Source organism: Suncus etruscus, chromosome 2 (genome assembly GCF_024139225.1).
Source record: "Suncus etruscus isolate mSunEtr1 chromosome 2, mSunEtr1.pri.cur, whole genome shotgun sequence".
Lineage (NCBI taxonomy): Eukaryota > Metazoa > Chordata > Mammalia > Eulipotyphla > Soricidae > Suncus > Suncus etruscus.
In genome coordinates, this window is record NC_064849.1 from 135,541,910 (window position 1) to 135,555,670 (window position 13,761).

General features: G+C 39.9%; 2 protein-coding genes across 2 annotated transcripts in view; one reads left to right on the forward strand and one right to left on the reverse strand.

The window, feature by feature from the left end:
• Window positions 1–11,286, reverse strand: part of DMGDH (dimethylglycine dehydrogenase) — a 77,372-nt gene extending 66,086 nt beyond the window's left edge. Inside the window, exons 1-4 of the mRNA XM_049766049.1 lie at window positions 11,166–11,286; window positions 7,539–7,713; window positions 2,541–2,639; window positions 1,693–1,857 (exon numbers count right to left, since the gene is read on the reverse strand). Coding sequence (XP_049622006.1) covers window positions 1,693–1,857; window positions 2,541–2,639; window positions 7,539–7,713; window positions 11,166–11,266 — 540 coding nt within the window. The 5' untranslated portion in view covers window positions 11,267–11,286. The remainder of the gene's footprint in view (window positions 1–1,692; window positions 1,858–2,540; window positions 2,640–7,538; window positions 7,714–11,165) is intronic.
• A 33-nt stretch (window positions 11,287–11,319) lies between these two features.
• The window catches only part of BHMT2 (betaine--homocysteine S-methyltransferase 2), a 28,048-nt gene continuing 25,606 nt past the window's right edge, over window positions 11,320–13,761 (forward strand). Inside the window, exon 1 of the mRNA XM_049766550.1 lies at window positions 11,320–11,451. Within this exon, the coding sequence (XP_049622507.1) occupies window positions 11,419–11,451 (33 nt within the window). The 5' untranslated portion in view covers window positions 11,320–11,418. The remainder of the gene's footprint in view (window positions 11,452–13,761) is intronic.

Here is a 13,761-nt window from a genome sequence, read left to right on the forward strand (position 1 = left end):
CCCAAACTTGCCAGGGGCGATTTCTGAGCACAGAGCCAGGAGTAACCCCTAAACATCACTGAGTGTGGCCCCAAAACCAATAAATCAATAAACTCCTTTTAAAAAAATAATAAATTTCTCAAATTCTAAATTCTATTCTAAAATTCTAAGTTCTAAATTCTAAAATTCTAAATTCTATTCTAAAATTCTAAATTCTAAAATTCTAAATCTATTCTAAAATTCTAAGTTCTAAATTCTAAAATTCTAGATTCTAGATTCTAGTCTAAGATTCTAAATTCTAAATTTCTAAAATTCTAAATTCTATTCTAAAATTCTACAATCTACATTCTAAATTCTAAAATTCTATATTTCTAAAAGTCTAAATTCTATCCTAAAATTCTAAATTCTATTCTAAAATTCTAAATTTCTAAAATTCTAAAATTCTAAATTCTAGTGCAACCTTCCCACCACTAATCCCACCCCCCAAATACAAACATGTTTGTAATCCTGGTGCTTAAATAAAGATGTTACATAAATAAATAAATTCTAAATTCTAAAATTCTAAAAATTCTAGCACAGAAGTATGCTTTGAGCTTTACAATATTTCTATGGCGATATAGCATGATGTTTCTAAGTTTAATTTTGTAAAAAATTTTAATAAAAATAAAAATAATTTAAAAATATCTAGATATACACATATTTATCATATCAGATTATTGTTTTCTCTGTGGCTCTCAAACAGAAGGTTTGAAAAAGACCTAACTCTGAAAGATACAGTAATACTAAAGTATTGAAATAATTTTTTTGAGTGCCAGAGAAGTTAAGGTATTTTCTTTGCACATACCAAATCCAATTTGGCCCACAAATGGTTTTCTAAGCATCATGAGAAGGAAGGATGGAAGGAAGGAAGGAAGGAAGGAAGGAAGGAAGGAAGGAAGGAAGGAAGGAAGGAAGGAAGGAAGGAAGGAAGGAAGGAAGGAAGGAAGGAAGGAAGGAAGGGAGGGAGGGAGGAAGGGAGGAAGGGAGGGAGAAAGGGAGGGAGGGAGGAAGGAAGGGAGGAAGGGAGGAAGGGAGGGAGGGAGGGAGGGAGGGTGGGAGGAAGGGAGGGAGGAAAAATGGTTTTCTAAGCATCATGGGAAGGAAGGAAGGAAGGGAGGGAGGGAGGGAGGGAGGGAACAAGGGAAGGAGGGAGGAAGGGTAGAAGGGAGTGAGGGAGGGAGGGGAAGGAAGGGAGGGAGGAAGGAAGGAAGGAAGGAAGGAAGGGAGGGAGGAAGGAAGGAAGGAAGGGAGGGAGGGAGGGAGGAAGGAAGGAAGGGAGGGAGGGAGGAAGGGAGGGAGGAAGGAAGGGAGGGAGGGAGAAAGGGAGGGAGGAAGGGAGGACAAGAGGAAGGGAGGCAAGGAGGAAGGAAGGAAGGAAGGGAGGGAGGGAGGAAGGGAGGGAGGGAGGAAGGAAGGAAGGAAGGGAGGGAGGGAGGGAAGGAGGAAGGGGGGAATAAGAAATTAATAGTTAAGCTGGAAAACTGACAAGATTTTTCATTACCTTTAATATTTTATTTAGTAATCTAATATATAATTTACCCAAATTCTAAAATTAATATTTTGTTTTATCATTTTGATATATGCACAGTTTTTCTAATTACTATTTTTAAATATCTCTTTTCATCGTAATTCAAGACAACAACTAGTGAAGACACCCTTCATATAAATAAATACCTTATTCATGTTGAGTAAAGGGAACATCTCTTGAACTTTTTCAGGTCCAATAATATACTGTTCTGTTGCATGCCAGTTAGTTCGAGTCATTTGATACTTAAATTCATCCAGCCTGATAGGAGTTGTAGCAATTCTGATACTCCCTGGTTGATGGAATCCCACCACCTGTGGCAATTAATTCAATAGAAGCACAAATCAAATCATCATTTACTACTCAGACATTCTCCAGCACAATAAAAATGCAGGTGTACAAGAGATTTATCCAGCAGCCAGAGAAGCAACTATTTAAGCACATCTGCATCTTACAAAAAGACATAAATTCAGCAAGTTTTTATGAAGTGCCTCTTCTGAGGTGCACTGATAAATACCAAAGAGGCTGGATTTATCAGAGAAGGTAATTTTTTGTTCAATAAAAATGACTCTGCTTCACTGAAATAATTTAAAATAAAGTGAGTGAAAGAAGAGAATACCTGTCTTGAAGACAGGGATTGCTGGGAGGAGAGATGGGGGGCATTGGCGATGGGAAGGTTGCACTGGTGAAGAAGGGGTGTACTTTTGTATGACTGAAACCCAACTACAAACATGTTTGTAGTCATGATGCTTAAAGATATAAATAAATTAATTAATAAATAAAATAAGAAAATAAAATAAAGTGATCTCAAACTCTTATCAGATATTGAATGATATAAGATATTGAATGACATTTAATGATAATAATATATATTATATATAATGATACAAGCCAATGATATACACTACTGTGCTTGATTATTTTCAAACTTCTTCAGAAATTTGACATATTTTTGAGAAACTGACCTAAAAGGTAATTTCAGGGAAAAGGCACTTACCTGTCCTGTCTCTTCTTCCAGTTTCTCATAAAGTTTGATGCTATCATAATGAATTTTCTTCAAGTTTATTCCAGGATGAAAGTAAGTTGTTAAACCTGCCTTAAAAGTGGAAGGAAAGAAAATTTCTGAGGAAAACAAATTAGCAAAATATCAATAACTTATTCATTAAGCAATAATCTTCTGCAGACAGTCCTTTGGAAAGAGACACTTCAGCCGCACCATTTGAGCCACCAGAACAAGAGGCTTATGAAAGAACTGTTAAGTCCCAATTAGAACCATAATATGAGATCCAACTACTGGACATACACTAAATCATTAAAGTTATAAAGCGAAGAGGGGCCAGAACACTAGCACAGCGATGGGTTGGCATGCTGCCAACCCAGGACACTCTGATTTGATTCTCAGGGTGCCATGTGGTTCCCCAAACCTACTGGGAGCAATTTGTGAGTGCAGAGCCAGGAGAAACCCCTAAGGGCCGCCAGATGTAACCCCCATGCTGAAAAACTATTCAATCAAAATTGGCAATAGGAGGGGCTTGAGAGATAGCATGGAGGTAAGGCATTTGCCTTGCATGCTTAAGACCGATGGTTCGAATCCCGGCATCCCATATGGTCCCCCGAGCCTGCCAGGAGCGATTTCTGAGCATAGAGGCAACAGGAAGGCTGAGAGTAGGAGAAAACAGCAGATAATAGGATATTTCCAGCCAGGCAATATTTCTGTTTGTCCTTTCACGCAACCTATGCCCAGGCAGAAAACAGGACAAGGAACACACACACACACACACACACACACTCTCTCTCTCTCTCTCTCTCTCTCTCTCTCTCTCTCTCTCTCTCTCTCTCTCTCTCTCTCTCTCTCTCTCTCTCACTCACACTCACACTCACACTCACACACCCTTATAGAAACTAAAAAAGTTCAAGGGGTACTGCAGTACAGTCCCAAAGAGGCCCATTGACAAGTTATAGAGCAATAGCCACAGCAAGACACAGATGACTGGGTTTAGCTGCAGAAACCATAAATTGAATGAAGAAAAACAGGCCATCTTACATTGGATTTAAGGAGACTGCAAGGATCACAGGCATCAAGGCCCAAGATAAGTAACATTGTAAATGGGTAAAAGGAGAGACCCTGGTATTAACTTATACCCATTTACTTGAACTATGCAATAAACTTTAACTTCTTAACCTTCTGAGTTTTGCATATACAATTTTCTACCATCCATGAGCTTAAGAGAATCCACTTTTTTACTCTAACAATGTTCCTGGGGCTTTCAAATTTTAAGAATAGTGTTTGGTAAATTGTTGAGAGACTATTGTTGAAGCAACTTATATGAGTATTGCAATTGTCCTGAGATTGTCTCCCAGAAATATTTGCTGAATGAACAATGATTTATTACTCCCAAGGGAAAAATAAAGGCACATCAATATATCTTGTGTTAACATGCCCTTGTTAACACTGACAGAAGCAATGTAGTAACGAAAGAATTCTCAGCTGGAATAGAAAGTGGGATCTCTTAAATGAGTGTATGGCTCCTCATTTTACAACTAATTTATACTGTTCATCAGAAGTTCATCAAAGCATAATATTGTAGAAATAAAATCTGCATAGGAGAGCTTATAAAGATTCTTCTATCTAAGTACTAACAGTTGAGTCTCCTGAACTGAAAAGATTCCCTAAATTCATCAGTCATCTTTTGTAGACCAGAATCCTCAAATTTTGACTGAGTACTTGCCTATGAATTTTGGATTTTTATGTACATAGCTTTTTCTTTTTCGGTTTTTGGATCACACCCAGCAGTGCTCAGGGGTTACTCCTGGCTCTATGCTCAGAAATCACTCCTAGTAAGCTCGGGAGACCATATGGGATGCTGGGATTCGAACCACCGTCCTTTTACATGCAAGGCAAATGCCCTACCTCCATGGTATCTCTCCAGCCCCAAAGCTTTTTCTTAAGGAAAAAAAATCTAAAGTCAGACTTATAGAGACTCTCACAGCACAGCACCCTGGAACAGAGTTAGAGGTCAAGCTCACTGGAATGTTTCACTCAAACATCCTCCATTTTTACATGCATAAATACATTATAACACATGTTCTTTTCTAGTTCAATAATTGAGAATACTTGGCCTCCAGGCATTTGTGAAAGAAGTCAACGTCTTGCACATGATTCCAGAAACTAAGAGTGATAATTATTCAAAAGCATCGGCTGAAGAATTTGCTCACTATTCACTTCTCAAGATGTTCTAACCTGAGCTTAGCCAGTTGAACTGAAAGCAGTATTTTACACCTACATTATATCAGTCTTATTTTTACCACAGCAGAAAGATATTTGCATAGATTTATTAGTCAATAATCTTACATTAAAAAGTATCACATAGATTTGATTTTATAAAATTCAAAAAAAGCAATATACATTGCTTAAGATTCCTTAAAAATTCCTTAAAATGCTTAAAATTCCTGGGTTGGAGCAATAGCACTGTGGTAAGGCATTTGTCGTGCACACAGACAACTCAGAACTGACCCAGGTTTGATCCCCAACATACTATACGGTCCTCCAAACCTTCCAGGAGCAATTTCTGAGCACAGAGCCAGGAGTACCCCTGACTGAGCACCCCCAGGTGTGGTCTAAACCCACCCCCAAAACATTTCTTTAAGAATTTTTGGTCAAGCCAACAAGAACAATCAGTGCTGGCAGGGATGTGGGGAGAAGGAACTCTCATTCACCACTAGTGGGAATGCCATCTAGTCCAGACTTTGTGAAAAACAATATGGAAATTCCTCAAAACACTGGAAATTGAGTTGCCATATGATCCAGCTATTCCATTCATAGGGATAAACCCCTAGAACACAAAAACACAATACAAAAATGCTTTCCTCACACCTGAATTCATTGCAGCTCTATTTACAATAGCCAGACTGTGGAAACAACCCAGTACTCCTCAACAGATGAATGGTAAAAAACAACAACAACAACAACAAAACAGAAAGAAACTGTGGTACATATACACAATGGAATACTATGCAGCCATTAAGAGAGATGAAGTCATGAAATTTTCCTATACATGAATGGACATGGAAACTATCATGCTGAGTGAAATAAGTCAGAAGGAGGAGAGAGAGACACATACAAAATAGTCTCACTCATCTATGGTTTTTAAGAAAAATAAAAGACATTCTTACAATAATGCCTGAGACAATAGATATGCAGACCGGAAGGACCGGATTGTTGTGTATGTAAATATTTTAGGGGATTAGTATGTTGCTGACCCTAACCTGATTGGTGATTGTGCCCTACCCTAGGGTGTGACCTGGCATTCTGTCCCCACCCTAGAGTAGTACCTGATTCTGCTTCCACATTGGTTGCTATCTGATCCCACCATTGGGTGGTACATGATTCTGGGGGATAAAAACAAGGGTCTGTGGAAGGCTCGAGGCTTTTTTGCTGGAACTAAGGCTGAGTCTTTGGACTTCAGTTTTGTCCACTGAATAAAGCTAATATTTCCACAAGCCTGACTATCTGCGAGCTGTTTACCCGCCGTTTCACCTCAGAACTGTCGGCTAGACAGGGTGGCAGACGCGTGCTCTGAGCTGGAAGAGAAAGGCCTCATCCTCCATCCCTCCATCAGTCAACCTCTTCAGGGGCTGACTTGCAACACCGGATTTCGATATGAAGCTCATCACAAAGAGTGCTGAGTGCAGTTAGAGAAATAACTACACTAATAACTACCATTACAATGTCTATGAGTGAGAGAAGTAGAATGCCTGACTGTAAGCAATAGTCAGTGCTATTCCAAATGAATAGTGCAGCAGCAATCATAAAAACTCTCTCCCCCAGCCTTAGCAGACTTCAGAATAATTGGTTTGGCAGGACTATAATGCCTCCTCATTTACCTGAGTAGCATCCATTTTAGCCCAGTCATGTACAATGCACCAGAATAATTATGAATGTCATTAAATATGAGTGAGACTGACTTGGAAGTATATTTCATTTAACACAGCATAAAAGTCTTGCACATTTTTAGCTTTCATAGACAAGGCCTCATGAAGCCTGACTAGTGTCCCAATACAAAGTTAAGATCATAAACTTCTAAGAAAGACCCCTAAACTCAAATGAAAGGAAAATAGGTAAAGATTTCAGAATCAACCAGTCACTAGACTTCAATGTAAAACTAATATTTGCTAAACACTTTTGAGGTGCATAATAATTTTATACATATTAAGTTTATCTTCATCATAACCCTATATGTAGGAACTATTCATATTCCAATTTTGCAGATCAGTAACTGGAAACCTTCAGAATGGTAGACAATGGCAGAACTGGGTTGGAATCTATCAACCATATATTCAAGATAGCTATATCATAAACATTGCTACCTGGAAGAACATCAGCCAAACTAAAGTGAAATATTCCAAAACTATTGGAACTGGTCTCTAAAGAGCTCACTTGTTCTTTATTTGAAATCATATATTTTGTCTTCTTCCTACTGACCAACAGACTTAATGAAGTAAGAAAACAAAATAAGGGCCGGAGAGATAGCACAGCGACAGGGTGCAAGCGGCTGATGCAGGACCGACGGTGGTTCGAATCCGGGCATCCCATATGGTCCCCTGTGCCTGCCAGGAGCAATTTCTGAGCACAGAGCCAGGAGTAACCCCTGAGCACTGCCAGGTGTGACCGCTGCCCCCCCCAAAAAAAGAAAATAAAATAATCAGTTAGCCTCTAAGAAAAAAATTACTCATTTACAAAGGGGAGGAAACAATTGAATTTTCAGGGATCCTCTTTATTTAATATATTTAGTTTATTATTATTTAGCATATTTAGTTGTTTGTTTATAACAATGTCAATCTGAGACCTCTATCTTGTCATATCATGTCAGTGAAAACTGAATTAAAGATGAATGCAAGCATGTAAGATGAGCTAGAAGAGACATGATGTGGAGGGAAAGAACTGCATCACATTACAATGGGCAGTCAGTGTGCAGACAAAGCTGTGTTTCCTTACTGCGTGCCATGTAGAGCCTGCTGTGAGCTCTGATTTCTCCAGGAGCACCACATCTTTCATCCCCGCTTTGGCCAAGTGATACGCCAGACTGACACCAACACAGCCCCCTCCAATGATCACGGTTTCCGCTTGGTCCTTCCAGATGTTTTCTGTGGGTAAGGGTGGTGTTTCCTTGCTGGAAAACAAAGATTTTTAAATGGTAACTCTTCCTGGGCTATAGTAACTATAGTTTTTATTTTTCTAAATATGTACTTGTCTTCCTTATTTATTTCTTTAGGACAAAGGTGGCAAAATCTAACCCAAATAAATCTAAGGCCTGTGAAATTGTATGGTCTGGATTTAGTACATGACAGAACAAACACTTTGCCTCTCATGGACTGCCTATAGCCCATTTGCCTATAGTGCGGGGGTCTCAAACTCAATTTACCTGGGGGCCGCAGGAGACAAAGTCGGGGTGAGGCAGAGCTGAATAAGGGATTTCGCTTACCGAATATTCACAATAAAAAATCGCATTAGTAAGAAAAAAATCGCAGAAAATCGCATTAAACATTTGCATACCCCGAACAGAACTGCTCGGGGTATGCGAATGTTAAATGCTATTTTTTTCTTACTAATGTGATTTTTATTGCGATTATTCATTTAGCGAATAATCGCAATTACTGCGATATTTGAAGGCCGGCCGCGAGCCACAAAATGTTGTACGGAGGGTTGCAAACGGCCCGCAGGCTGTGAGTTTGAGACCCCTGCTATAGTGTATGACCCATCACTCCTGATAGAAAATAGCTTCCTCACTTCTGCTTTAAAACTTAACACTATCACCTTTGAGATCCACATGGTACTAAAGTAATCATTTGGGGGAACCTGAACATTTGTTTCAGCTACCTGGTAGGAGGTAGGGAGAGGATGCATTTGGAGTCATATTCCATATATAAACCTGGTCCATTAGAGTCACTAATAGTAATCTGAACAGCTGAGCAAGGGATTTGTTATTCCCCCCCCCACAAAGAATCTAGATGCCATTTTTTCTCTGTTTACTTAAAGAATACATATAATATCTTTGTTATTCTATGAAAAATCATAATTATCATTACTTTAATATCTGCAAATCTTTAATCAGTTCTTCCTTTTGATATCTTCTTTTGTTAAAATAAAATGTTTTTTATTTTACTGCCTCTCTCATCATGTATAGGTTTCTCCAATGGTCAGCATCTTAATTGGTTAGTATACATATAAATAATTACCTTGACAACTGAATCATGACCTTTTTGAATAAAAGGACAATTTCTTACTTATCATTGGTCTTCAACACCACCATAGCACTTACATTTAGTATGTGTGTTGCATGAATATATCTGATAATGATCACAATTGCCTCTCTGACTTGATCATACTTTTCTTGTATGATTAGTTGCCCCCCAAAAATGCTAGTGGAGGTAATGATCAATAAGATGTTGGGGTTGTTTTATATTGTGGTAATACTTTAATTATACTTATACTTTAATTATTCTTATTCCTTCTCTCCCCTCCTCTTTCCTTTCCTTTCTTTCCTCCTTTCTGTCCATCCTTTTCTCTTTCTCCCCTCCTTTCCTTCCTTCCTCTCATTCTTCTTTTCCTATTTCTTCCATTCTTTCCTTTCTCATATCCTTTCTTTCCTGTCTTTCCCTCCTTCCTCCCTTTTATTCCTCCTTCCTTTATTCTATCTTTTTCTATTAAACAAAAGTTAAATAAAAGTGTTTTTGTTTAACTAAATTTAAATTGCCTTTTATCATCTCCTTATGTGCTGTTTTAAAAACTGCACAATTTTTGCCATTTAAATGTCAAAAAATTGACATGTAAATCCAAGTTTAAATGGCTATTTACTGTACCATTCATTAAAGTGATGGCAAACTATAATTTTAAAGGTGTGTTTGTTCAAAAGAAATAAGTAGAATTCCTTTTTAAATGAACAGGTGAGACAAAGAAATAAATAGCTCAAAGATTGGAAAACCTTGTTTTGAAACCCAAGTTCAACTGGATAATTGGTTTAGAGAACTCTGGGGTCTCAAGATGTCCTCATTTACAAATGGGTTTGTGACAGTTCAATTTGGTAATATATATTTAAAAAAAAAAAACTACTGCAAGGGCTAGCACAATAACACACTGGGGAGAGCGCTTGCCTTGTATGACTGGAGTTTGATCCCCAGAATCCTATATGGTCCCCCAACTTCTACCAGGACTGATTCATGTGCTCAGATCCAGAAGTAAGTCCTAATCACTGCTGTGTGTGACCTCCCCACCCTGAAAAAAAAAAAAAATAACTACTACAAGTGTATTGGAAGCTGTGGTATCTCAACTTTAAAAATTAATTTGAAAAAACTGGCAATATATGACAAAGTATTGTAATTTGTATAATATTCCTTCAATTCATAATAGGTAGTGGGCTATAGAATAAAAATTGTGTTTTTTAGTTATGAAAATAACTATGCTCAATTCTTTCTAGCAGTAGTCAAGATGGTTTTAAAAAATGTAATAAGATTAATCAAGAGTCAGATTAAAAAGAAAAGCCCAAATCTACATTCTCTATTCGCAATGGAAAATTGTATACTTGTCGCATTGTATCCCAAAGTAAAACAACTTGGCAATTCAAAATTTGGATAGAGAACATCTAATAGAAGCAAAAAATGTGGACTTTGATTTGTCTGAAACAGAACTACACACTGCTAAATAAATGGTGTAAAATACTTTTGATAGTCCTGAATTTTGCATTTTATTTGCCCAATCAGTTTTATTTTTAGTGGATCACATAATTATTATAACAACCCAATACATTTAATTTTAAATATTTTTGTGCTGTTTTACAGTTTACAAGGCGCTGCACGTGAGGAGGAAGCCAGAATCCACAAGTTAAAGGACAAACATCGTGTAACTGATGGAATAAGGACGAACACTTGTAGCCTTTTGTATTCACAGCCCCTGGGCAGGCTTAGCACATCACAGATACCCAGGAAACTATGTGTAGAGCAAAGGGATAACTGAATAGAACTTCAAAGCAGAGCCTCTGGTTACAGAATTTCTGGTTTGGACTTAAAACAAACCTTGGGTCAATTTACAGCCCTAGTAATTCTGCAGCTGTGACTAATTCATCAATACAGAAGAGTCAAAAAATGTGCAGCATATACAAATTTCAGAAGGAAATACCATGTCACCTACTTACACCAAGTTTTTAGGGTTTCTTTTTGTTGTTGTTGTTGTTGTGTTTGTTTGGGTTTAACGGACAGCTGGAAACAAGCTAAACAAATGCTAACAAACTACTTGAGGCTGTTGTGGAATACTGAAAAGATGGAAAACTATGCAGCCATAACCAAGAACAAGTTCTGAAAAGTATAATCTTCAAGACAGAAAAAGGTAAAGCGGAACCAAACCCAAGAAAGGCGCCTAATTAATTTGAATGCTTCTGTGGAAAGAGAGAAAGGCCCAGTTAGCACTGCCGGGGAAACGAAAGATGGGTAGGGAGGAGAACTTTGCACCGAGAACCCTCTGCCAGTGTTTCACTTGAAAGAGCAAATAGCTCTTTCCAAAGAACCCGAAGGTCCAGATCTCGAGGGCAAAGCGCCCCTCTCTGCTCCCCCTCTGCCAGCCCCCACTTACTCTTTGCGGCTGCTGACCCAGCGTGGGCTCCTGGAGCTGTCGGGCGTCTGGAAGCTCCGCAGCGGGAGGCCCCGCAGCCACCGCGCACCCGGGCGCAGCATGGTGCGGCCAAGACAGAGCTCCAAGGTCGAGCAATACAACCTGGGGCTAAGGGGTGAGCCCAAGCGGCGGTGGGACCCTCCCCCGGGGCAAGGGGCGGGCTCCTGGAGCGGTTCACCACCCCGCGCCCAGGCGCCTGCAGAGCCGTGGAGAGATGGCACCAGCCGGAGGCTCCCGGGCCAAGAAGGTAAGTGACTATCCCGGAGCCCCCCGCAGGGACACGCCTGGAGTTAACTCCTAATCCAGTCCCCAATCTAGCTCAGCAGCTTTAGATAGGCTTGTGTGCCTCGATTTACCCAATGGCTACTTGCAGGGATATGGAGGAGAGGGAGCTGCTTAGATCACGACCTGTCTGGCACTGAGCAGCGGGCTCTACGCAAATGATTGTAAAGATACAATCACGCCCATTTTTCAGGGATGGAAACTGAGGTTAAAAGACTTTCAATCCAGACTGGAGGTGGCATTTGCACAACAGCCTCCAAGTGGCGCTCACGTTTTTTACCCTCAGTCAATCTTCACTCAGCTCAAGCGCTTTATCGGGCCCCCCAGATCCATCCATCCCTTTGCCTTTGGGGAAGGGTTGAAGCTGGACCCTGTAAGCCCATTGCTGACCTGATACTAGCCTTTGGTCCCTGCTCACTGCCCCCCCAACCCCCGAGAGGGGCAGGGGATCAACCCTTTGTCTTATCCCCCAAACCTACTCCTCCAGCTTTCCCCAAGCTTTCAAGTCTCCAGCTATCTATCAATCAGCATTGCCTTCCTATTTCTGCTCTAGGTGTGTGTGTGGTGGGAAGCCGGTGACCCCCAAACTTGGACGTGGGACAGGACCAGGACCTCTCAAAGCAACCTAACAGAGACCTGTAACTCAGAAAGGAGTATGGAGGGCAATAGAGGCAGGAATATGGGCACTTCCAATTTACTTGCATTAGAATGCTAGGAGTAAGCAAGATACCCTAAAATAATGCTCTTTTGAAAGACAACAAGGTTCATCCATTTAGACTGCCCATTCAAAAGTCAAGAATGGGGCCTGAGAGAGTACAGGGTTGAAGGGCTTTGGGGACCACCCCAGTTAGATCTTCCAGTACTCCCAATGTGAACTCCCACCTCCTAATGCAAAGTTTGGGAACAGGCCAAGAGCTTTGGCAATGTTACAAAAAGAAACAGAACACAGATTGATCCTAGCTATACCAATGGATAGGACAAAAAAAAGATAGTAATCGTAATAGTCACATAGAATGTACAGAGCAGGGAAAAAGAGGACAAAAACCAACATGTTTTCAATATGTTCTTTTTATTATAAAAGTAATATAGGCATTAAAGAAAAGAATGGTCATAAATAATGAAGGAGAAAAAAAAAACCCTCCAAGGTCCCAATCACATCTGAGGCACAGGACTGGCAACCTGAAAGAGAGGGGAAAATGGAAATAGAAGTGTGCTACAGGATTACAATGCTCCTTGAAGTTCACTCTTGTTCCAGACTCATCTTAAGATATACTGGTCTAATGATTAATGAAAGTGGCAAAAATTAGCAGTGGAATTTAAATATTGTTAAGTATTTTCCTAATAGCAAGTTAGATTTTAAATGTGGACAAGGCTGAGTGGTAAAGTGCTTGTTCTGCATTGCGAGACCCTTGATTAGATGCTGGGTACCCCAAACAAAATAAAATGTCCAAATAACAGATCAGAAACTGGAAATGTGGCTCAAAGGGTAGAGCTCATGGCTTACATGTTTGAGACCATGTGTTTAAAATCTAAAACTGCATGCCTCCTCCAGATGTGGTGCCTACAAAAATGAAAAACATAAATATTAATCAGGGGCAGAAGCGGTGGCACAGCGGTAAGGTATCCACCTTGCCAGCGCTAGCCTAGGAAGGACCATGGTTAGATCCCCTGGTGTCCCATATGTCCCCCAATCCAGGAGCAATTTCTGAGCGCATAGTTAGGAGCTACCCTGTGCATCACTGGGTTTGGCCCCTCCCCCAAAAAACCCAAAAACCAAACATATATATATTAATCAAATAACAGATCAAAATGTCTATCTTAGCTTGGTCTCATAAAGACACTGTCCAAATTTATTATATAGGCTTGGAAATGGTGCTAGAGATTGTTGGTGATCAGAGATTGATATTAGAGCACAAATGGGGTATCAGACACCCAGACTTGACTCCTGGCACTCCATAGTCTTGAGAACCCCTAAGCACTGCTAAGTAGGCCAAGAAACCCCCAAAATACATATGTATACAAATATATTTTATAATAATTTTTTTGTTTTGGGGTACCCCACCCGGTGACGCTTAGGGGTTACCCCTGGCTATGCACTCAGAAATCACTCCTGGCTTGGGGGACCATATGGGATGTCGGGGGATCGAACCACAGTCCGTCCAAGACTAGCACACGCAAAGCATACGCCTTACGCCCTGCATCACTGCTTCAGCCCCTTTTATAATGATCTTAAAACCTCTATCTGACTTTCTTTAAATAATTGCATTGAAACTAA